We start from the raw sequence: 25545 nt of genomic DNA, 5'->3' as shown, positions 1-25545 counted from the left end.
ATATATATATATATATATACATATATATAAATCTGAAAAATTTAATTCAAAACTTGTCTTTACAATATGTACATGGTTTTGTTCCATGTTGGAGCATATTTTTATTTTATTTTATTTTTTTTTTATTTTAGATTTTGATGAGGAAATATTGTAGACTATTTTCAATACAGACATATAATATAATAATATTTATTTATGTATTATTATTTATTAATATATATTTATCGTTTTATTTATTTAACTTATTTTATTTTATTTTATTTATTTAATAATTGCTCTTTGGGTCTAACTGGGACCTTGAAATTCCAAATTTCGTTCCACCCCATGTTCCACATGTGATGCGAATGGTAATAAAATCTCCCTTGAATCCTAATATAATCCCAGGCTGTCATATGGATTTGTGATATACTGAGACAGAGAGAAGCATGTATTTAAGTTTAAAATGAGCTATTATAGCATATTTTATTAATTTATTTCAATTAAAACATCATGAACATAAAGAAATCACTTCTCCAACAGAAAACTGTGGTAGAAACTGCGGAAATTACAGATATTTGCAGCATGCCAATACTGAAATAATCAACTCTGGTTTTCTATAGGCTTACTGGGTGACTGTATCCTTCATTACATATAAATAAATCTTACATGTGATCTAATAAATAATCAGATGAAACAGATGAAATATTTCTAACTTTTTATCTTTTTCAATCTTTTTCTTACTGGTCTAAAAGGACAGACTATGCTTCTTTCCTATAGAAATCAAAAGACAGATGTGTGGTTCTACATCTGTGTGTTCTGATGGGTCCAACAGAACCTACATTCTGAATTAGCCGACAGTAAATCTGCCCAGATCACCGGAGAGAGGCCGCCTAAAGCAGCTTACCCGTTTCAGTGGTTTGCGTGGTGGATGTTGTTCAATGGCGAGTGAGTTTGTTAGGATTCTCCTCCAAAAGTTCACCAATGCCTCCATACTTCAGACCTTCTCTGAACAATTGGTTACTGCTAGCTTAACTTACCACCCCCTCTGCCTCTGCCTCCGCCTCCACCTCCGCTTCCTCAGCTTCAGCCTGACTCAACAGTGAACTACCAGCGCATGCTGTCACTCAGACTTTCTTTAAGCAAGCACACCAGAATAGCAGCCCTGCTAGAATATGAACATATTTATGTGGGATTCCCATTATTAATCATTTTCGTAAAAAAAAAAAAAAAAGACATTGACTGAAGAATGTCAGTTGACTGACGGGTCTCCAACTGATGATTTGACTCTTCAACTTTCGGGTGGGTGTCTCTGTCACTTAATTAATAATTAAAAAAATGTATTACAGTATACATTTACATTTATGGCATTTGGCTGACACTCTTGTCCAGAGTGACCTACAAGGTTACTCATATTACAGAGGTGGGCCAACATAGTGTTAGGAGTCTTGCCCAAGGACTCTTATTGGTGTAGCGCAGCACAGTCACCCAGACTGGGAATCAAACCCCAGTCTCCCACATAGTGTGGTAGCTCAGTGGCAGGTAGTGGTGTTATCTTTTGCGCCACACCAACCACTCAAGTCTTGTTCACCTTCTAATAATAACATTTTATTTACATATTATTTTACTATATCCATTAAAAATAGTCACAATTCTAATATATTATAATAATATTTCATATATAATATTTGCCACAAGAGGCACTGCCAACTGAAAGTGACTGTGCCTTAACTAAACATTGAGTGTGAGGTGGATGGGGGTGTATTTACTGCCTGGGATTATAGGATTACAGGCTAATCAAGAAGCTCTGATGTTTATATCATGCATGTGGAATGACAATTACGCAGCCAATCAGCAGTCTACATTTTGGAATATGCATGCTGATCATGGCTCACTGATGCTGATGAGACTGATGAAACTTCTTTAACTGAAGGATTTAACATGTACCCGGTCCTGATTTACTGACGACAAAGTGGAGAACTAAGCAGGACTGTACTGAACTGGGATAAACACGAATATCAACCACAGTGTTTTTCACCTTGCCTGTCTCCCTGCCGATATTAGCATATCTCACATTTCCCAAAAGTTGGACGCTACCTGTTTAAAAACAACAAGCATCTACAACCTTCCGACTCCGGCCAGCACCAGCCCGCCTCAAAAAGGCCCTGGAGGCTAGGACAGCACCGCATCGCATCAACCCCACTCGACACCTCCACTATCCCCACCATTCCCACTGAATACTAATGCAGCCCCAGCGCTGTGTCCCAGCAGAGCCGGCAACTGCTGTCAGTCAGTGATATGACATGTAGTATGGAGGAGCTGTCCATCTCCCCCTGCCCTCCAGGCTATACCGCACACACACACACACCACTTTCCGTGAAGGCTTTATACATGGAAATGATGGTTGTCTCACTGAGCAGAAATCGGTGTGGACTCGTTCGCGGCGCCATCTGAATTTCATTTCCGTCGCTATTTTCCCGTGTCAGTTGTATAAATTATTGGGGAAAAGCTTCACAAAGGCATATAAACCACACTTTTGTACAAACAGACTAAATAACAGAGTCTGTAAAGAGAAATCAGTTCAATGCCCAGCGCTCAAATGCACTTATACTCAGTAGCCTCGACTACTAGTCTAGTCTAGTCAGCATACTGCCTGTCCATACAATAAACTAATGAGCCAATCAAGGCTGTGCATTACAGTGATCTAACCACAGTAAAGAGCTGATGTTTGACCCAACGAATAACCTTCAGCAGCTTGTTTTAGACTTAAAAAAGCTGCCGTACCAAACAGCAGCCCTCCATCAACATCGGTCAATATGATAAAATACACCAATGTTTATGGACTAATCCAATTAACTAGGGAGTCCCTGCAGAAACGGCGAGTGTGACTGCAGCTCAGCAGTGTTGCTGTGATACACTGTGATGTAGGTGTTGGTTGCTAAGGTGTTACTAGGTCGAGGCAGAGCTGTGTTGACAAACGTCTGGCTAAAATGTAGGGTGCCAAAGCTTTTGCCCAAAACATGTTTAGTCCAAATGTTTATTCAGTACATTTGCCTAATAAAGCTGTGTCCACAAACTTTTGGCAAAAATTTACGGTGACAAAATATTTGTCTAAAAGATGGCTGGGCCTGAAGCCATAGCACAGATCGTACAGGAGAGGAATGATGAGAAAAGGTGGGACCTATCAAAACACTCCACCATTGATTCCTAAGGGGACAAAATGTACAATAATTTGACGAAAAACGTGACTTGATTGATAAAAAAAAGCTTAAGAATAAAACTATTCAATTATTTCTATGATTTGGCCAAATTCTGTGTTCGTATCTCAAAAAAATCTGTCCTGCAGAGAAGTAGGAATTTTTGGTTAAAAGTTTACGGACAGATTTTAGTATATTCCTATGAGAGTGTTTTGGCCACAATAGTTTCTTACTATTGTACTGTTTATACTACTGCACCTATCCAAAAGAAAACTGCAATACCTACTGAAATCACACTAATTATTAATAATCATCACAGAAAAAATCTTCTTCTGCACAGTAATCCAGTTTGTTAACAGTAGGCCATGGTTGTCAAATAGCATAATGGCCGCAAGACCCTGTTTACATCCGTTAGTCCTCACTAACAGTCTAATTTCCTGCACAATAATAAAAAAAACTAGTCTAAATCTGGGTCTTCAAATGTGTATTGGATTAAATACAGCCAATTTACAAATTGTCTAACTGTCTAATTTGCTAATTGCTTAATGACTTTTTTATCAATACAAAACTCATTTAGTTGATTTAAGTATATAATCAGATATAATCCTGATTCCGAAAAGAATTTAATGTAAACAAAGCTGTCACATCTCTGCTGACTTTGCCGTGTGCAGTATTCAGCATGACCTGCCATTTGTGTGCTGTGAATGATCTGAATACCTTTGTAATATAAAGTGACCCTTTTAATTTATTTGACCCATTTTTTCCTCTCACTCTCTGCACGAATCCCACTTTATTGACCATGTGCTGCTTTCAGACCCCGTGCTGCTCGCTGTGGCCCTGTCCCCAACTGCGGGACAGCAGCTTTATCAGGTGTCTGGGGGCTAAATCTGTTCTATTCAGTGCATCAGGCCTTACAGCAGGGGTCGAATCTGACCGGCGTAAAAGACTTTTGCTACACAGGCACCCAACCTTGCTCCTGAATGTGTGGCCTCCTGCTGATTTTAAATCCAGCTTCAATCTAACACGTCTGCTCATGTTTTTATTGCCACCATCTAAAAGCTGAATTTACACTAAACAACTGACTGGAACACTAAAACACTGTTTTTTCCCCAAAAAGCACTAAAAGGTGACATATTATAACCCTTTTAACAGCTTAGCACAGTTACTTGAGGTGTTCATGCATGAAACGTCTGTGACATGTTTTGGCCCAAACACCATAAGAACTACTGATCTCCTCCCACTGTCTAAAACAGCCCTGTTCAGAAAGTCCGGTCTGAGTGCCTGTCCCTTTACATGATAATTACTAAACCCACCCCTGAGCTCCACCCTTCTTTATGGATCCTCTCAGCTACACAAGTTCTCAGTGTCCATGTTTAAACTAGCTAGCTAACTTTTACTCCACCTTGAGTTCATATTTCTTTCTCTCTCGTTTGCCCCCTACACACATACAATTTCCCTCTCACTCTCTTTCTCTCTCTCTCTCTCACTTGCTCAACCTTAACATACACATACATACTGTGTCCCTCTCCCAGCTGTAGTCCACCCTACCTACCTTTCTGTCCTTAGGTTTTTAACTACTCAAATCAGGACCAATATCCCTATCTGGCATCATGACTGAACAGTAACCATGCTACTAAAAGGCTGTACCCACTAATTATTTTTTTATTTAATTATGTAAATATTAAATATTTGTTTGTACGTGAAGCATCAGGCTCAGGATTCCCACTCGAGACCCCCAGGCCTTAGTGGTAGTGCATTAGACCGCTGCATTAGTCACTCAGAGCCACCCCATATGAGTAGCTCTTCTCAACAAGAGCTTCAAAAGGCAGCGGGGGGTCCAAATTGTTGGTTTTTGAGGCTACTTTGAAAATGTCACATGGCCACGAAGAAATTAGACTGGAGACAGAAGGGAATGAAAGCGATTAGCATAGCAAAAGAATAAAAAGCTGAAGCAATAGGTGATGCAGAATTGTGGGACATGTAGTTCACAAGGGGTCAAAAGTGTGGATTACAGCAAGATTCAAGGTGTTTATCGCACTGACAAAGGATTTCCTAAATTGATCGATAAAGAAAACGACACTGTGGTCTTTCAGCCTTCCAATACTAGTACTAGCTAATAGTCGCTAACCTTCGGTTTGCAATATGCTTGCTAGCATCTTACCGCGCTGTGCCATAAGCAACGCAAATGTGTGTTTAGACAGGTGGTGTCGAGTTTTTGTTGCTTATTGCATGTTGCTAACTCTGTAGCTGTACCTGTAGCTTGTGAAGTACATGCCACACAATTCCACATCACAGATTGCTTCAGTACACAGTTTTTTATTGTTTTGCTATGCTAATAGCTTTCATTCCCGACTGTCCTGCTGCCTTTTGAAGGGGGTGGCTCCAAGTGTCTCAGCGGCCTAATGCACTACCACTAAGGCCTGGGGTCTCTAGTGTGAATCCTGAGCCTAATGTTGCTTTGCCATCAGCAGCCAGAGTCACTGGCCACACTCTCTCCGGGCGGGTAGATAGCGCTCTCTCTCCCCTCATCACTCTTAAGCAATGTTTGTCAGCACAGGTGTTCCCAGTGGAGCTGGGAACCCGGCAATGCCACAACGGCAGCAGTTCAAAAAGAGGCAGCGGCTGGCTTTGCATGTATCGGTGGAGCCATGTTAAGTCCTTACCCTCTTAATGCCAGAAGCATTGGTAGTGCTAGGGGGAGTTAGGAACGAGGGGTTCCAATTCTTTTCCACTTGTTTCAGTGAGAAGATTTCAAGGTCTATACACAATGGTGGACAGAGGATTGTCAATGCAGGAGAACTGTAGCTTTGTCCTGAAGACCTTGATCAGCTGGAGGTGTTTTGCTGGAATTAAGCTCTGCGGGCGAGAAGCTCCCCAGGAGCAAGGTCAGACTGCCCTAATCTACAATGAAAATGACAGACCTCTTATACAGCAATCAGCACTGACAAGCTCACGCCAGCCTTATTCCGCACAGAGAGGAATCTTTCAATGGTGGTTTACACAACGCTGGGCTTCCGTTACTCAATAGCTTTCCTTTCAAACCTTTCATTTCACTGCACTACAGAAACATACCTGTAAATTAAGCAGCGGCAGTCTGCAGAGATCAGATTAGTCAGCCCATGCCCAGTCTATCCACTACGGTCTACAGTCAGCTACACCAAACACCAGCGTTGAAATTCACTCCAATCTGCATCTCCCTCCACCACTGTAAAACGCATACATTACTGACAGCCCGACGCAGGAGGAGTGCTGGCCGGCTCCCAAACGTAATTGGACTTTTATTTGATGTTGGCTGCCAGGCTCTGCCAGGCACATTTCACGGCCTTTCGGCTGGCGCTGGGCCCGGAGCTCTAAGGTGCGCCCCGCCTCCCTGACCCGGCCATGCCAAGACACCAAGTGTCGTCTTAACACAGCAGATGTTCCAAGTGTCAAAATATGCGGGAGAAAGTCACGCACAGCAATAAGGGGCAGAGAGAGTAGTCTGGCCACTGGAGTGGTCTGTTTGTCCTCAAAGCTCTCAGACCCCTTGCTTCTTCAGCTTTGTGCTGCGGCTGTGAGAACTGTAAACTATATGTCCAAATGTTTGTGGACACCCCTTCTAATGAATGCACTCAGCAACTTTAGGTTGCACCCATTACAGACACAGCTTGTCTAGTCTCTGTAGAGAAGTACTGCCAGTAGAATAGGACTCTCTGGAGCAGATAAACAGGAACCTATTAGCACCATGCTGCTTAATGCCAGGCGTGGACTAGAGTGGTATAAAGACCACCAGCACTGAGCTGTGGAGCAGTGGAAATGAGAGGCTCTACCAGAAGACTCCAATGCTTCTTTATCTATCATTATCAGAACTTCTCCTTACTCCCCACGACCTTCAGTCTGCCGTCCAAGATGAACGTTTCTACGTTCAGCCATGTTCAGCTCCTCCTCTGCTGTGTTCTCTCTTCACCGGCTTCCTGTAGCTGCTGTCCACATTAGATTCAAACCCCTGACTCTGGTCTACAAAGCCAAGACTGGACCAGCCAGCCCCTCCGTACTTGATGGCGATGGTCAAAAACCGAACTGCACCAAGAACCCTTCCAGCTTCAAGTACGGCTCGGCTCGACCCGCCATCCTTTAAGATCCACGGAAGACGAGCGTCCAGACATTTTTCTGTCCTGCACCGTGTTCCGAGAATACTTGGGTGAAGAGTAGAGTAGTATGGTCTCATATTGACTTGAGTTTAGTAGTGTCTAAACTTAGAGGACTCTTTGATTTTTTTGTCTATTCAAACTAGCTTATAGGTTATTATTGAGTAAATAGCGAAGCACTTTTGTAAGTCTGCTAAATGCCATAAATGGAAATGGAAATGTCTTGTCGTCTGAATGCAATGAATGCGCAGGTGATTTCTCAGCTAGTTCGCTGGTATTTCAACTAGTGACCTGTCTCTGCATTCCATATTTTTTGAGCTACATTAGCCTCATCATTTACAAGCACAGCAATCCAAATAAGAAAACACATGAAACACATGTTATATCCTTCCCCAAATCTACTGTCTAGTGTATCTAGTGTCGTGTGTGTAAATGACAACATACAGGAAGTTCAGGAGTGTATGCAGTGTAAACAACCTCACACAGTATTCACATGCAGGAACACAAAAAGCAGCTAGTGTTCAGGTTGTGAGAATACTACACAGCTTGTGTACAGTGGAGGGCGTTTCAGCTAACCCTAAGACCTAAACCTTAAATCTTACCTTAAAATGGTTGTAAAGTAAAGGTTAGGGTAAGGGGTTATGGTTGGTTATAGGGTTACATTCAAATACCCTGTTTGTCTAATTAATTAATACAAAACTCTTCAAGTATCTTCAAAATACATGCTAAGCTTGTGCTCGTCTGAGTGTTAATATAACTCTAGACACTTTTATACACCAAGCATGTCTCAGCTGACTGACTACATTTGAGTTAAGTGAGGGAACAGAGCAAATTAGTTTTTTTTTCTAATATTTTCTCCAGTTCACGCTCAAAGGTAATGTGACAGACGGTAGGCTGAGATAACGCAGGCCGGGGATGACGCTGGCTATTATTCCTAGCAGAGGGGACAGGAGTGGGAGAAGAAAGGTGTGGAGCAGTGTGGCTCATAAAGAGACAGTAAAAGGCTAAATGAGGTTCACCTGCTGTAACTGCCCGGGGTGGACGCTTTACACCGCGAATCAGTTCAGTCTCTATGCTCATTCTGCACTCACAAAACCGTCACTCCCCTCCGCAGCTCTGCCGTAATCAGGACGACTAATGGCTCTTGAACTTCCTATTTCAAATTTTTGGAGGTCTGTGAGATATCTCATTAAAGCTCCATTCACCTGGTCGTCCTGCTAATCACACAGAAGTGTATGTGTGCCTCTGCCTCTGGGTTTGTGTGTGTGCACATGGACGAGTGAGAGAGAAACCAAGATGTCTGTTCAGTGTTCAGGCCAGCAGAGAGAGAAAGAGAAAGTATGTGTATGTGTGTGTGTGTGTGTGTGTGTGTGTGTGACATTGAGAGAGAGAGAGAAATATCATTTTTAAAAAAGAATGAACTGGATCATCTTGACCTTCACGAGTTTGCAAAGACCCTCCTAAGTGAAAGTTCCACAAGTCCACACTCTAACACACTGTGAAAATACTGAAAGCTTAAATTGACTATATAGAAGCTTACAAAATATTACTGTTATTAATATTTCATAGGAAAACTGATAGTATTGTGGAAAATGCATATTAAGCTGAATGTAAATACCCATGCACAGTCCTTCCAGGATTTTCCAATCTGCACAGTATTTGCCAGGGCCCGCAGTTTTGTCCAATTACTTATTACATTATTTCAACACTAAACTTGTGGTCTTGTAACTAACGGGCTACAATAGGCCACGGGCTGCATCCTCAACCACATACTAAGCATAGTGTGATGAATGAGCTGCTAATGGTGGTGTACTATTCCACACGCTATTTAGCATGGTAGTTGACACTTGTGGACACAGCCGCAGTCTCTGCCTCAGACACCACGCCCACACTCAGACCGACCGAACGTCTGATATCTGTGCTCGTGATTTTGTCCAATAAGTTCTGATTCGTGTTTATATTCATTCAGATGCTCAGACTTAAGGACTGTCTCAGTTCCTCTGGCTGTAGTAGAAGGACAGGACTGTAGAAGACAGAGTTAATGATCACGAGTCTTCAGTTCACTCTCTAAACAACTCTCTCGCCCAAAAGAGAGAGAGAGAGAGAGAGCTGAGTAGACCTGACTCAACCCGCCACATATAAGAGTTTCATTTGTAAAACCAGTGAGGAGAGCAGCTCAAACCCCTGAGCTCCACTCTCTGTAAACTCAACTACTGCTGAAAGATCTCAGGCCATTCTGACACATACGAGTATTTGCAGGAGGTGAGCTGAGCTGAGCTGAGTTAGCTGTATTTGCAGACTATGAATGGCATAAAGTTACCCAACTGCAATGTGAAAGACTAGTGGAGAGCCGGCCAAGACATGAGAGCTGTGATTGGCAGTGGTTATTTCACCATAGTGATTTCTGAATGGCTATCTCACTGGTATTTCAACTAGTGACCAGTCTCTGGAACATTTGGTACCATGAGCGCTAGTGTTGTGTCTTGTGTGTAAATGGCAGTGTACAGGAAGTTCAGGAGTGTATGCTGCAATAGACCAGTCCGGTGTTGTAAGCAGCATCACACAGTATTCATACGCAGGAACACATAAAGCAGCTAGTGCTCAGGTTGTGAGAATAGTACACAGCTTGTGGACAGTGTAGGATTTCTGATTGCTCTCAAAGTTCAAATATTAGGATTGTGCTGTTTAAATTTTAATAATAACTTTATATAATACCTATTTGCATTATAATGATTATAATAATTTCTTTGCATTATTTGAGCAGCTCTTTTGAGCAGTTGACATTTCTGCAAATAAATAAATGCTCTAAATAGCAAATATTTTTATTTGGAATTTAAGGGAAATGTTGTCCCTGGTTCCTTAAACACATTGATATAAATAGTAAAACCAGAGAAACTGATAATGTAGGGTGATCTCTTCATTTTTTCCGGAGTTGTATATCATACGTGAGTGTGTAAACTTGTGTGAGATGTGTGAACACACACACATATCTCCTATGACAGAACCTTGGGGAAGTGCTAATTTAGTTCTTAAACTCCAAGGAACTGACATCAATTCCTCAGCCTCATAAATACATAACTAACATCGTACTTTTACAGTAGTGAGAATAATAGTCCATACGATGAATAATTTAATATGCCTATAGTTTAAGGGGGGTTAATAAACTCTCTAATATGACTATAAGTGTAACTGAAGTGTGTTATTGGTGAATTACTGCAGGAAGTTTGAGTATCAGGGAAGCACAGAGAGCAGTTCAGGTCAAAGCGACCCATTTATGCACAACTAAAAAGCTGGAATTATGACTAATAACTGCATAAACACGTTGACTGAGAGGCCTTATGCTTTCTCTCCATTCTCCTTATCTGGAGTGTCTGTTTTCAACCATGCATTCATTTCCTGATCGAATAATCATGTATAAAAAAAGTCAATTCAGCTTAATTATTAGAAGCATAGTTTTAGTACCCCTCCATCCATCCATTTCTTCATCAGCTATCTCCATTATAAGAGAAAAAGACCACTAACTTGAGTATGACACAGCCGCTGCCAGTAGGGGGTGCTGTCCAGAACACTTGTATCCGGGTGCGTCTCCTGGGAATACTCTCTGTGACGGCTGGGGGGCAGTTGGTCATGAACTGTGTCTCATCCTCATCTATGATCTGTGGACGAAGGGAAATGAAAAATTCCATTATGTAACTAAACAGCATCAACCAAGGGTGCGCCCCAGTTGCGTATTAATTACTAATACGTACTAGTTTTAAAGTATTAAGTATGTAGTTTAGATCAAAGTTGTGTATCCTCAAATATCCACTATGCATACTTAGAACACTTTATTTTTCCACAATGCAGTGCGACAGGGAAAGGGGGGAGCTACTCAACCCTGGAACAATTATAAGAAAGGATGAAGGACAAGGATGCAAGTGCAGCGGCAACAGCAGCTGGAGAACTTGCAGTAATGTATGTTGGCATAGTATCACTTCACCACTTCCTTTAAGTATATAACATGTTAATAATTAGTGTATTAACCTGCTAAACCTGCACTATTAGGATTAGTATATAATCTACACTTTATTGTGATAGTGTGTAGTACGCAACTGGGACGCAGCCTGAGTCTGGGGTGCTAAAGCATTATTTACACATTGCGACTTCACTTGAGGATACTTTCAAAGTTCTTATTTTCAGATTGACTGACCTTCCCTTCTTATTAATGATGGACTGTCTATTGTCTTTACTTAGCTGAGCAGTTATTGCCATAATATGGATTAGAACATTGCTCAAATAGGACTTTTCACTGTATACCAACCCTATATCTTCACAACCCGACTAATGGTCTCAAACACATTAAGAGGGCAAAAGTTTAAAGTAATTAACTCTTGACAAGGCACAGCTGTTAACTGAAAGCCATTCCAGGTGACTACCTCATAAAGCTGACTGAAAAAATGGCAAGATGTGCAAAGCTGTCATCTAAGCAAGAGATGCCTACTTTAAAGAATATAAAAAAATATAAAAATACTGTTTAACACTTTTTTGTTTACTAAATAATTCCATATGGTTTCTTCATAGATGTTTAGATGACTTTAGTATTCATCTATATCTATATCTATTACCTATAATTAATTATAATTAATTTAATTTTATTAAAATAATGAAAAACATCTGAATTGTGTCCAAACTTTTGACTGGCACTGCATATTATATATGAATCATATGTTATATACTTGTACAGTATAACACATTTTTCTTCTCATATCCCAGTTCGGAGGGTTGGAATATGAGATATGGGATATGGAAACAACTAGCTATGAATTTTACCATAAAGCAATTCACAAAGGAGATAAAAGTATTGGGACAAGGAGCCTTGCTATGAGGATTTGATTGCTTTTAGTGACAAAAGCATGTTAGTGAGGTCAGGATGTTGGACGAATACCACCCTACCTCATCCCCAACTCCGTAACTCATCCCAAAAGTATTGGATGGACCTAGTTCCACTGCTCCACAGCTCAATGCAGGGGGGCTTTATACCCCTCTAGCCCAAGTCTGGCATTTTGGCAGCATGGTGCTAATAGGTTCATGTTTATCTGCTCCAGAGAATCCTATTCTATTGGCAGTACTTTTGTACAGGGACAAGGCAGGCTGTGGGTGCCATGGGTGCAGCTTAAAAGAAGTAGAAGGAATTCAACAAAACGGGTGTCCACAAATATTTGGACATATAGTGCATTTTAATTTAAGCTTTTGAGCAATAGTGTAAGTACAGACAGTACATAAAGCATTGGTGCCTTTTGGTCAAATACTTGTTTGTGTGATGGTTTCAAGGACACACAGATCAAGCTTCTGTTCTCACAGTGTGAAAAACACGGTGAATAATACATTTACAACATGCAATCTTCAAAATCTATTACTGCTAACTGCTTCAATATATTCTGTATATTCTACACTGTTACTCTGGGTTATAAAAGCAGGCAATCCATAATATTCAGTAAACCATCCCACCCCTAACTCCTGTTAGGACTTTTCTGAAAGCTGCACAAAGCTCTGTAGGAGCCGTAAGTCTTAATGCATTCTGCAGGAGAGCCAAATGTAAGCATGATTGCAACCTGGCTTGACACTCAAGAAGAACGGCATTCGTAAACAGCACAATTATTACAGGATCTATAAAACTGCCATCATTTAATTCAATAAAAAAAGGTTAAGTGCTTGTGTTCTGATGTGTTTATGGGACTAAAAATGACTTCTAGAAATGATACGGTTTAGAAAACACTTTTCCAAAACACTGACTGCTTATATAATGCAGGCCTTTAGCGCAGTGCCGTGTAGAACTGCGCACATTTTCAGGTAGTCACTCGGAATAACCCACGTCTGCACACAAATACACATTCGTTGAGACAAGCAGTCGAATCCCATTTGTGTTTCCACAATTCTGGCCATTAGATGCAATCTCGTCTAACCAGGTGTTTTCAGCTCAGATTTTGGGCCATTGTTACTATTTCAGATCGTTACCACATATTGCTAGCACATCTACTAACCCTTTAATTTAATTGGCTAAAGGAAATCTAATCTGAGCACGTCACCCTGCTATTGAAACGTAGCCCAAATGTACACTAACTTGGATTCTGAGATAGCTTTCCTCTTATTGGAAAAATAAGGTGACGAAAGGGCACCGAAAACTCAGACTAAGAGAAGAATTTAAAATCCATTTATTTTGGGAAAACTGTAAGTGATGTGATTTTCAGGGCTCTGGAATGATGTTTGTCATCCCGCATGGCGCCATGGTGGTACAGCAAGTAGGCAAGTGTGCACTGCACTGCACTGCTCCAGGGGCCTAGGAATTGTGGGTTCACTCTGGTCACTCCCTTTAAGGTGTTTGATGTGTTCTCTTTCTGTGGTCCATCTGGACCACACACAGTAGGTGAACTGACTATACTACTAGGTGTGGATTGGTATGTGTGGTACCCTGCGAGGGGCTGGCACCCTGTCCCTGGGTATTCCTGCTCCGGAATTCCTGGAACCACCGTGACCCTGACCAGGAATAAACTGATAAGAAGAAATGTGGAGAAATATCCAGCTGCCATCCCAAAACTCTGCTCCAAAAGACGACCAAAGTAAAGTAATGTGAAAATATATGGTATGGACAAAAGTATTTGGACACCTGCTCATTCAGTGTTTCTTCCTAAATCAAGGGTAATAAAAGGAGTTTATCCTGATACTGTAGATTTTGGAGAAGCATTGCTGTGAGGATTTGATTGCATTCAGCGACAAGTGTTAGCGAGGTCACCTGGGTGGTGGCGGGGAGATCAGATTTTTCTGGTAGTAATCAATTAACCAATGTGACTGACCTCTAATATTAAATAATTGAATTCCTCTAGAACAGGGGAAGGCAATGGGGTCCAGCACAGTTTGCTGAGTCCCCTGCTCTAACAGACCTACTAAACCTGGCAACTAAGAAGTAAGTTGAAACAGATTCAGATGTGTTTCAGCAGGAATTCAGCCCTTCAGGATTGGAATTGCACACCCCTGTTCTAGAAGCTCCCTCCTAAAAAGTCATCACAATAAATTTGAATAAAATAAAGACATTACTGTACGGTAGTTTTGTGACTTGCAGGTCTTTGGTCCTGATACATATTTTTAAAATTCCTCCATTCAGGGTGTTTATCCAGATTAACCATGAATTTACCATAATAAAATAAGAAAAACTTGCTGCTGTCATGCAAAAACCTCATGCCTAATATGGGAACTTTACAGGAGAATTAAAAAACGTCTTAACTTTCAATAGAAATCAATGTAAAAAGATTTTATTCCAAGTCATTTTGGAGTGTTTTTATTGGACCATGGAACAGTCAGATTCATATTGTGTCAAAAAGTGAAAAATGGGGAAAATGAAGATGCAAGACTATTGCATGAACTCAAAGGTTCACTCATGGTTCTGACATTGTGACCTTTTAATTCCTCAATCAAATTCACTGTCATAAATGCCTGACTGATTTGCAGCCATTGCAGACAGCTTTGCTACATCACCCTATGCACTACTTTTCTTTCAGCCCTGGAAGGCCAGGATAGTGTTAATCTGGGGGTTTTGACTGTTAGGGCACTTTCCCAATACCTCACATGCTGTGAATACGCAGAGTATCATCTGTACTGCGTAACTGCCGTCCCTTAAACTTGTTCCAGATGGCCTGAGAGAGGAAGTTCCTGCTTGCTCAGTTTTCCCCAGGTGCCAATAAGACACCCCCACCCCCTTCCACCAACCCTCTCACCCACTGGCTCCAGGCAGGGCCTGGTCCACCCCTCCTGGAGCGAAAGACAGCGGTAGTGGCTGGTGATCTGCAAACCGCACTAACCTCCACGCTGTCTGAATGTCCGCCATGTGTCCTGACCTTACAATAACACTGACTCACCACCGCTTCACACGGGCCGGGGAGAGAGAGAGAGAGCGTGAGAGAGCGAGAGAGAGAGAGAGAGAGGAACTCATGAGTTTTACACTTCACAAACAAATCGCTGCCAAACTCTGAATATCTCAGTGCCGTCAGGCTTGGGGTGTGTTGGGGTTGTTGAGGGCTTTCAGTTCCAGGACACCGGCAAACCGGCACACTCTACAAGGCCAGTGTCTCTTACCCCCCTCCCACTCTCTCTCTCTCGCGGGCTCTCTCACTCTTTGCACACAATCCCTGTGGACTCCCTCAGCACTCATTAGCCCCCCTGCCTCAATCCCACTCCTCCAGATGCTCCAGATGTGTTTGGAGCGTCCTCGTCCGTGTTAGCCTGCTGCTCACACGCAGCCCAGAGCCGGAGCCTTTCCCACAGCAGCTGAACCAGAGCAGCACGCAGCCGGCAGCACCCAGCCTGAGCAACTTCACACTTCTGTTTATTTTAACTCTCCCAGCTCCCCCGTGGCGCAGTCGCCTTGAAATGCATCCTCTTACACCGAATTACTTCTTACATTTAATTATTTCTCACGAGGGGGTCGGTTAAACAAGCAGAAATTCTGTCAAAAGCGCAGATTCTACACTTTGAATCCAGATGTAAATGACGTGAAAAAGAGAAACACAAGTTTGACTTCTTGGTGGGGGTGGAATGAGTACTGACAAATACTAATTATTGAATTTTTTTATATTTTATACATTATTTATATATTTTTGGTCAGATATTTTAACCCTTTATTGCTGCAAGGCTTATTACACGCTAAGTATGTGTAATACTCAGTAACTACAGGGACTTCTGTATAAACTGGTGGGGCTACTTTTTGGTAATAGATTTTTATAACACATATATATAACCTGGTTACTTATAGCACTTTTGGCCCGTCGACAGCCTATAGGCTGCTTAAGAGGTTAAATATGATGTCACTGTCAGCACAAAATCTTTTACGTACAAGCAGTTGGTAGTATCAAGCCAAATGAAAAATAATAATAATTATAATTAATGAATTCCCCACAGCATCACAGCATCAAAAGTTCTATCTGTCTGTCTATCTGTGGGACATCTGCCCATTCATAGTTTTCTCTCAAATCAGGGGTATTAAAAAGAGCTGATCCTGCTTCTGTTGGAGTAACTGTCTCTACTGTTCAGAGAAGAAGACTTTCTACTACATTTTGGATGGATGTTAGATGATCCCCACCCCACCTCATCCTTAACTCCCCATCTCATTCCAAAAGTATTGGATAGAGCACCACCATCATTCCAGAGAACTCAGTTCCTTCACTGCTCCACAGCTCAATGCTGGGTTTATACCCCTCCAACCCACCTTAGTACAGCTCTACTGGTGGCCAATCAAGGAAAAACAGCACAACCCTAGCCATTAAAAACACCATAACCGAGCATCAGGACATAAGAATAGCTAAATAGCCCAGCTAAGAAAAAGCTAATGTCTGCTTAATAATGTCTAATTATTCAGTAATAAATGACATCAGGCATCGTAAAAGCCCTGCTGAGCCAGTAGCCAGTAGCTTGACCCAACTGAGAGAGGTTTTGGGCTCTTCCCCTTTGGCGACCTGGAAGAACATCCTGCTCAGCCCGACCCGGCATGTCCACTGTCCACTGTGTTAGCTTGTTAGCTGTGTTACGCTTTATCAAACTTACATAGGGAACGTAGGGAGTGAGTGCCTTGTTAACAGGGAGGTATGGTAGGTTTTTTTTCTGACAATATTTGGGAGAAATTCATACTGCTTAAGACAGCTAGTGTTCCATGACTGGCCACCAGGGGAGCGCTGCATAAGAGAGCCAGTAGAAACTGGGCTCCTCTGCTTTGGCAATCTGGAAGAATATCCTACTCAGACCATCTAGAATGACCTAAAATGAGCTATTTCAATATGATTCCATTTAAAGAAGGTCATTGGTGTGTGTGCAACCCTGTATACACTGTTTTCTAATGTAAATGCAGTTTGTTTTCCATTTCTAACTATGAATTATTAATACCGTAGTGTAAATAAACGTATAGCAGAACAGCAACAACAGCCCTGAACTTCTTGAGGTTAAAAAGAAGCCAAGCAGTGCTGTGCAGCTCGCATCCTCGGGAGGAAAGCGGGCTCTAAGTGGCTGTCAGTGGCAGGCAGCTGGGGAATAGAGGGAGCAGGAGGAGGAGAGGGAGGGGAGAACAGTGTTTGTTTTAATTGTGGCTCCTGGCATGGCCATGCGGCCTGTGTGCTCTCTCTCTCTCTCTCTCTCTCTCTCTCTCTCACTCTCTCTCTCTCTCTCTCTCTCTCTCACTCACGCTGTCCCTCCTCTCTCTACTCTCCCAGCACGCAAACCCACTCGAAGATGGCACGCTCCGGGTAAACACCCATTTCTCCTGGAGGAACAGCGGATGCTTCAACTTTCGAGAGGAACCCGGTTCTCAGCCCTCAAAACAAATGGATCAAGTGTGAGCGTGAGATGTCTAGAGGTTTGATTGGAGCCCTTCTGGTCTGCCTCTGAGACACATTCATCAGCTCGTGTTAGCGTAAGAAGCACAGGCACTGATGTGTGCGTGCTCTCTAAGACGGATAAGTACTGTACTGAGTTTTGACAGTTCTGTGAGGCCTAGTAAACAGACGCTGGCAAAAACAGCTGGTGATGAGGTTCAGCAGAGTAAAAGCAACTCTGTGGGCCTCCAGGGGTGCGGAGAGCTAAAGTTTGGCTCATTTTCATTTGTGACAGTTAAAACTTCACAACCGAGAGAAGAAGAACCCGAGAGCTGGCCTTTGAAAGCTTCTGCTTGTGCACTGGCCATGCACTCCATACTAATGCCTATGGGTTTAGAATGAGATGTGGGTGTAATGCGTAGCCGTCCAAATACTTTTGTCTATATAGATTATAAGTCCTAGCAAGGTCTCAGACAGCTTGTTTTGGCTATGGCTTGTTCCCAGCAATCATTAGACTTCTCTATCTTCTCTTCAGGCATGTCCCAAAGCTGTGAACATACACTAGCATTCAAAAGTTTGGAATCACAGTCAAAATGTCTGTTACTGTGAATAGTTAAGTGAGAAGAAGATACCTCCAAAAGGCTTAAAGCTGATTTCGCCAATTTACATTTATGGCATTTAGCATACGCTCTTATCCAGAGCGACTTACAAGGTTACTCGTATTACAGAGGAGGGCCAATGTAGGAGTCTTGCCCAAGGACTCTTATTGGTATAGCCCAGCACAGTTACCCAGATCGGGAATCGAACCCTGGTCTCCCACATGGTGTTGTTGTAACACAATGGTAGGTGGTGGTGTTATCTGTTGCGCCACACCAACCACCAATTTTAGAGTGAAACTGAAAGGAGAACCATGAAAACATTTGGGCAGCCCAAGAAATCTGAGCTCTCAGCTCTCAGACTGTATTTGGACAAAAGTATTGAGACACCCCTTTATTCAGAGGTTTTATTCAGTCCCATTGCCACAGGTGTTCATGCAGTCCACACACTAGTGAAAGAATGGCAGGTTCTGAAGAGCTCACTGAACTCCAGCCTGGTTACTTTATACTTTTCTAATCATATGGACGAGACTGTTAGTGTTAATAAACACTGATCAGCTGCAGGTTTCATTACTAACAGTGTAATTAGACTGGGTTCATTAGATGAAGTACAGCAGATGTTGAGTATAAATTACTGTATTCAGTACAGGAGAGGATGTGAATGGTGGTTTATAAGAATCTGTCACTACTGATGTATTTAGGCTTTGATTACATGTATCGTGATAAATATTTGCATATTAAACCTCATGATACAGTATTTGTACCATATCGCCCAGCCCTATGTTCACGTATCCATATCATACACATAGTCATTTTAATTGAGCTTGTTTTCCATTCAGACGTTCACACACACTCACACTGACACTACACTTCAGACAGCTCACTTGGGAATGAAGCCAGATCGTATCCATTAAACCTACTGGAGCAAGTCCTGCACTCTGCCTGCTACAGTGAAAGACTTCCCAGACACAGAGCGAGACACCCTACTGTACTACTGTCAGCAGCCCTGTAGAGGTAGAACATTCACTCCAGTTCAGCCCAGTGCAGATCATGCGTCTACACATACCTACAGCGTATGCTGCAGATGGCTGTAACCGCAGGACCTACAGTGAGTGCTGAGACAGTGTCCTCTACGCAGCACTGGGATTGAAAGGCAATGCGTTAGGCGTTCACCTGACACCTTTACTTTCATGCACTGTAACCTGCTGCAAGTCATTTGTTATATATTAGACATATTAGACATATATGTTGGACTATATGTCCAAATGTTTGTGGACACCCTTTCTAATGAATGACTGTCTAGCCTGTAGAGAAGTATTACCAATAGAATAGAACATGAACATTGAACATGAACCTACTGGCACCATGCTGCCTAATGCCAGGCATGGGCTAGAGGGGTATAAAGCCCCCCAGCAACACTGAGCTGTGGAGCAGTGGGGCCGTGCTCTCTGGAAGGATGGTTGGTGCGCCATCTAATACTTTTGGGACGAGTTGGGGAGTTGGGGATGGGGTGGGGTGCTGATCATCCAACATCCTGACCTCCTGAACTTTTTTTTAATACCCTTGATTTTGCAAGAAACAATGATCAATGAAAGCAGGTGTCCCAATACTTTTGTCAATATAGTGTATACAGTGTATGTGGAACACCTAAGCTTTCTTTAATGTAGGTCTTCTTCAAATACATAAAAGTCAATGAAACTATGGGTTAACCCAAGTTGTAATGGACTGTGATCAGAGTCACATGACTTCTCAAATGTCCAATAATCGATTAGGGTGGAGGAAATCTTCAAACAGGAAGCATCCCAATGCCAAAAATCTCCCACATTCATTGCAGGGAGTAACCAACAATGCTACTCGTATTACAGGGGTGGGCCAATGTAGTGTTAGGGGTCTTACCCAAGAATTGGGAATCGAACACCAGTCTCCCACATGGTGTATGTAATAGCTCACAGGCAGATTGTGGTGTTATCTGTTGCGCCACACCAACCAACCCTGACGCTTACATCTCCAACAAGTTCCTGACCAGTCACCCACACCCACACGTATATCTTGCTGCGCTTTATCCATCGCAGCCTAAAAACCAACCAAACCAGATGAAAAAAGACGTCCCAAAGCCCCAAACTCTGGTTCTGACTAGTAAGCGATGTAGGTTTCTAAACCAGGCCTTGTGTTCTCATCATTAAATATAGGTCTTGTGCAAATATCGAACAGCTGTGTCTTCTTACTTGGCAAACCCCTTCTTCTAACAAGCTGTCCGTGGAGATTAGACATTGTTTGCACAGAAACGCAATCTCTGGAGGCTGCGTTTGCTGTTGGGCGAGCCTCAGTGTTTTGAGTGAGGCACTGGGCACATTCCAGGAGAGGAGCCAGAGATGAGGCTACTCTCGGGAAAGAGCAATTATCTCTTCATCTTCATCAGATACTTCAGGCCACGCTTTCACACAAACACACGAAAGGCACTGAGATCCTTTCACCTACTGGCAAGAGTGATCGAACCCATGTGTGCCTCCTTATAATGGTCTCGGACAACTCTATTTTTTCCTTTTTTTTAAACTATAAACTCTCCTAAATAAAGCTTCCCAAATGGTTCTTGGCTCTGAAATGAAGGGTGAGCCTTTGCATGGAGGTTCTATAAACACTTATATTTAAAGGATCATCATCTGAAAGGATCAGCAGCTAAGTCCATGGCATTGCTCCAGCTTTATTGCGAACGCTGTACCTCAACCCTCCGACTAAGCAGTTGTAATTCTCTGGCGTTTTGTGGGGAGCGCTTCGCTCGCTTGTGACCTTTCACTTTCTTCATGACGCTAATTGCTTGAATTCAGTTTAGATTAGTCTCAACTCGCCCATTTGTCCAGCGTATTAAACTCGCAGAGGCGTAAAAACTCCTGCGAATTACACCAGCCCTCTCACATTCCAGCCTGGGCTCAGCTGTAACTCAACAAGCAGCAGCTCTTTCAGTCTGCGGATACTAAGCAGGGTCCAGCATGTAAGCTCTTTGGGCTGGTCTTCAGAAATACACACTGGTTCTGAGAAACGTCCCAAAATCCTCTCGTTTATTACAGACGGCACTGCGAGATCCATAATCAGGGGTATCGGGCCAATATCAGCAGAAAATGCTGGACGGGGATAAAGAATACGTCAAATCTGGTCCCGAAACAAATCTATCCTGAAACAGCACACACACACACACACACACACACATTCACACTGTGGGCTACGGGAGTGTTTGAGTAGCCTGAGTGGATTGATAGCCTGATTTTAGCCTACTTTTAAAATCATTAATTTAGGGAAGAAATATGAAATCAGTATCAGTATCAGGACTAGGCTTGGGCGATGTAATCGGAACTGACATGTGATGCAATTTCGAGCTTCAGACATGATTGCTGTGTTAAGAAATAGAACGAAAGAGGACTAATTTACCCCCGTTCACTGTTAAAAAAATGGGTTATTATGGCTATTAATAAGCTTCCATTGTATCTGAGCACAAATTAGGCAACCTGATGGCTCGGATGAGCTGCAAAATGATCCGATTTTATTGCTAATACTAATTTTTCACAAGAAAATATTGTTGCTGTTGTCCGTAACAGCTAATCCTCAACGTTTTAGTATTGGTATCAGGGTTGGGAGATAAAACCTGACAATCTCCATACCTAACCTAATGAACCATAGGCTTATTATCCAGCTACGAATTCTAAAAATTGTTTGTGGCGTCCCACAGGGTTCTATTTTAGGGCTTCTAAAACTGATCTAAATGATGACAGTAGAGTAGTTCTGGAAGTAAAAGTGAGGAGCGGGCTTACCTACAGGGTTTAAGCTGGGGTTAATGTGGAGAACGATGAAACGCAACACAAGAAAAAGGCATTTCTAAACCCTTCTTCCAGAAATGTGGCGGTATATACGGGTCGTGTTGAGCTGCTGTGGTTCAGGAGAGACAAAATAAAAGGGGTCACCAAAACACTGTGCTCACCTTGAAATTGCCAGCATAATCATCAGGGCTGGCTCCTTCTCTGCCTTCCTTCAGAGCAATCAGGGTGAAACCTCGGAAATAAGACGGACTGGAGGCGTGCAAACTCACTGGAGAGAGAGAGAGACACACACACACACACACACACACACACACAGAGAGAGAGAGAGAGAGAGAGATAGGTCAGATGGAGCACAATTTAGCTAAACATTAGGTCAGATCTCTAAGGTGTGCCAGGGCAAGCAATGCGTGTCAGCGCTTCTCTGTGTGTTTTTCCCATGAACAAGAACCTTCTGAAAGGCGTGCAAGTGCAGGCACGCTTGGCATGGTGTCTGCTGCATAATGTGGGCCACTTACTGGAACACTGCACTTTAAACAGCTCTCGTAATTCAGCCGGGTCTGGGCTAAGCGCATATTCCAAAAGATCCCAGCAGACTTCTGAAGTTTTGTCAATGAGCCGCCTTCCTTCTGAGACTGTTTAACAGGTCTGGGCCTGAGAATCCTACAACGTTTGACACCAGCTCTGTTTGCAGGATGGTTCGCCTTTGCTTAGATCAGTTGTCCTCCCTCCTGCATTGCACATGCTAGTGCTTTCTCCTCAACACTCAACACCATCAGCTCATAAATAAGCTCCTCTACAGCTGAAACTGCTCAGTAAACCTAAGCTCTGCTGGCCAGTGAGGCTCCAGGACCATTGGTTCTTCACCCTGGCAGTGCTTTCTCCATAAACTCAAAGCCACCAGCTCATAAATAAGCTCCTCTACAGCTGAAACTGCTCAGTAAACCTAAGCTCTGCTGACCGGTGGATCCCCAAGACCAATGGTTCACCCTTCACCCTGCACTGCACACTCCAGTGTCTCCTCCTCTAATGCAACCTTAGCAAACCTAAACTGAGCAGGTCCAAACTCCCAAAAGCTTTGAGGACCACTAGTTCTGAAGAAACCCTCCCATGCAACCCCTGTTTTGGAGTGTCCTTCTGTTCTTCTCAAGCACGCGCACAAACTGGAGAAGCCCACCACCCCGACCTCACCTCTGTAAGTGCTCCCAGGCTGGTAAGTGTCCGGGTCTCCCTCCACGCGAAGTCGAAACTCGTTCTGGCCGTCCCTCCTGGTGCCCCTGCTCTGCGTCCGTAGCGACCTGCAGTAGCCCTCCGAAGCGCCCACGGCGCGAGCGCCGAGGAGCGCCGCGCTCAGAAGGTAGCACAGCAAGAACGCATCCCCCCCGTGCATCCCCATTCTTGCACGTCCAGTGTGCACGAGCCCAAGTTTGCAGCCTTATATGCAGAGGAGAGGGGAGCAGGGGGGCGAAGAAAGAAAAAAAACACACACACACACACACTTAGACACACACACTCTCTCTCTCTTACACACACAACAGAACCCAAACTTGCGCGCCACCGGGTCTCGTTCACTCGGCTTTCACCATGACGGAGAATCCGCGCAAGTGTTCAGAAGGATTACAGGCTCGGTCCGGAGCAGAACTGGTCCCAAAAAAAAGAAGCAGTGCACCCAGTCCTCCACAGAAGCTCCTCCGCTCCTCGCACCAGCCAGACAGGCTCTAGCGCAGAGCAGCTCCAGCCGGCAGACTTTAAGCTAAGAAGCGCAGCAGAGGAGAGCAGCTGCTGGGCTGGAGACGAGCTGCTGCTGCTGCTGCTGCTGCTGCCGCCGACGATCCGCGTTGGAAGGCACTGAGGAGCCGAGGGGAAGCAGGCAGGAGCCTTGGGGGAGGTACAGTAAGGAGTGAGGAGAGAGGAGAGGAGTGGAGAGGGGGGGGTTGGCTGTTCCTCATGTGGACAGATGAGATGAGTGCACTGGAATGGGTTTGTTCATGTTCGGTTCGGTTCGGTTCGGTTCGGGAGGGAATTAAAAGCTATGCGTAAAGGGTAAGTCCACCGAGATTTCACAATTTCACATCATGACTATGGAAACAAAGCCGAAACACTCCGATTTTACAGAGACGTGCCCAATCAGAACTGCTCACAGTGGTGGTGATAAGAGCCCCAATGTTACCATGCAATTATGTATCAATTATGCCACATAAATATTTCCATTTTCTACATTTTGTCATGATGTGAGTCTGGCCGTCGCTATTTACATTGTTTCCAAATGTCATGAGGAATGGAGCATCAGAAGTATATGTTTGCATTGACTTCCATTGAAAGGTGAGGAGTTTTTTCCTTCTCCTGTAAAGTTGACATTTAGGAGAGAGCAATGATGTAAAACTTGTGTAAGTCCACTGCCAGGGATTTTGGGCCCCATGAAAAGATATTGCACTGGGCCCCACGACTCTAACAGTTCTGCCAAAGTACTCAATTAGTAAATTTTAGTGCCCCTGTCAGTCACAGGGTCTTAGAATCGTACTAACTTTCCCACCATATGACACCCCTGAGTCTACTGATGTTGTTTGTTACTAAAGGATCCTGGTTCCTATCACAACCACAGAGCATGAAAAAAAAAGTATATATATATGATAACTGATATAATTGATATATATTTTATATATATATATATATATATATATATATATATATATATATATATATATATATTTAATACAGAATTTATATGGACTTTATAAGCCTAAGCCAGAGGGTCAATTAACTCCAGCTATGGGCTGTGAAAACATCCAAACCATGATGTAGAGCAACTCCGTCGGTGGGCCTGGGAAACCTCCTAACTGCAATGTGGAAAAACTCAAATGGGACAATTCAGAGGTATCCCGGAAAGTCACTTTTTGGCCAACTTTAAGAGTGATAAGGGGAGAGAGCGCCATCTACCCACCTGGAGAAAGCACGGTAGTCATTTGTGCTCTCCAGGACTCTGGCTACTGATGGCAAAACTGCATGGCTCAGGATTCGAACCCCTGGCCTTCTGAGCCACTCGAAGACCCATTGTGACAAATTGAGGATCTGGCAGTTGTTCTTTACATTTTGTCAAATAAATTTGTGATAAATGGACCAATAGAAATGCTCCAAAATGACTTAGAATATTTTCACTGCACTGATTTCCAACAAACAAACAAAACTATCAACAACAACAACAACAAACAAAACAACAACAACAAAAACAAAAACACGAGCAGGCAGATGGAAGGACTCTCCAGACCAAGCTGTAAAGTCACTTATTTGGCCCAGATAGGGAGGCTTCTCCTGCCGCTGGTATGGGAGAGCTCCAAGCTAAGATGTAGATTTCTTGCCAGCCTAGGAAACATCGCAGCCAGAGGATCAATTAACTCCAGCTATGGGCTGCGGAAACATCCAAACCATGATGTAGAGCAACACTGTCTGTGGGCCTGGGAAACCTCCTAACTGCAATGTGAAAAAAACGGAAAGTCACTTTGACTTTGATAAAT

At 43.1% G+C, this 25545-nt stretch overlaps 1 protein-coding gene across 2 annotated transcripts in view; it reads right to left on the bottom strand.

Moving 5' to 3' along the window:
* spon1b (spondin 1b) overlaps positions 1–23883 on the bottom strand; it is a 113284-nt gene extending 89401 nt beyond the window's left edge. For both annotated transcript variants that reach the window (XM_072663909.1, XM_072663910.1), the window contains exons 1-3: positions 23225–23883; positions 22198–22304; positions 10823–10956 (exon numbers count right to left, since the gene is read on the bottom strand). In XM_072663909.1, the coding sequence (XP_072520010.1) occupies positions 10823–10956; positions 22198–22304; positions 23225–23429 (446 nt within the window). In that variant the 5' untranslated portion in view covers positions 23430–23883. The remainder of the gene's footprint in view (positions 1–10822; positions 10957–22197; positions 22305–23224) is intronic.
* Between the last annotated feature and the right edge of the window lie 1662 nt (positions 23884–25545).

The sequence above is a fragment of the Salminus brasiliensis genome, chromosome 19 (genome assembly GCF_030463535.1).
Source record: "Salminus brasiliensis chromosome 19, fSalBra1.hap2, whole genome shotgun sequence".
In the NCBI taxonomy this organism is placed as follows: Eukaryota; Metazoa; Chordata; class Actinopteri; order Characiformes; family Bryconidae; genus Salminus; species Salminus brasiliensis.
The sequence above is the reverse complement of the archived record's forward strand: the minus strand, read 5'-3'. Positions and strand labels throughout refer to the sequence as shown.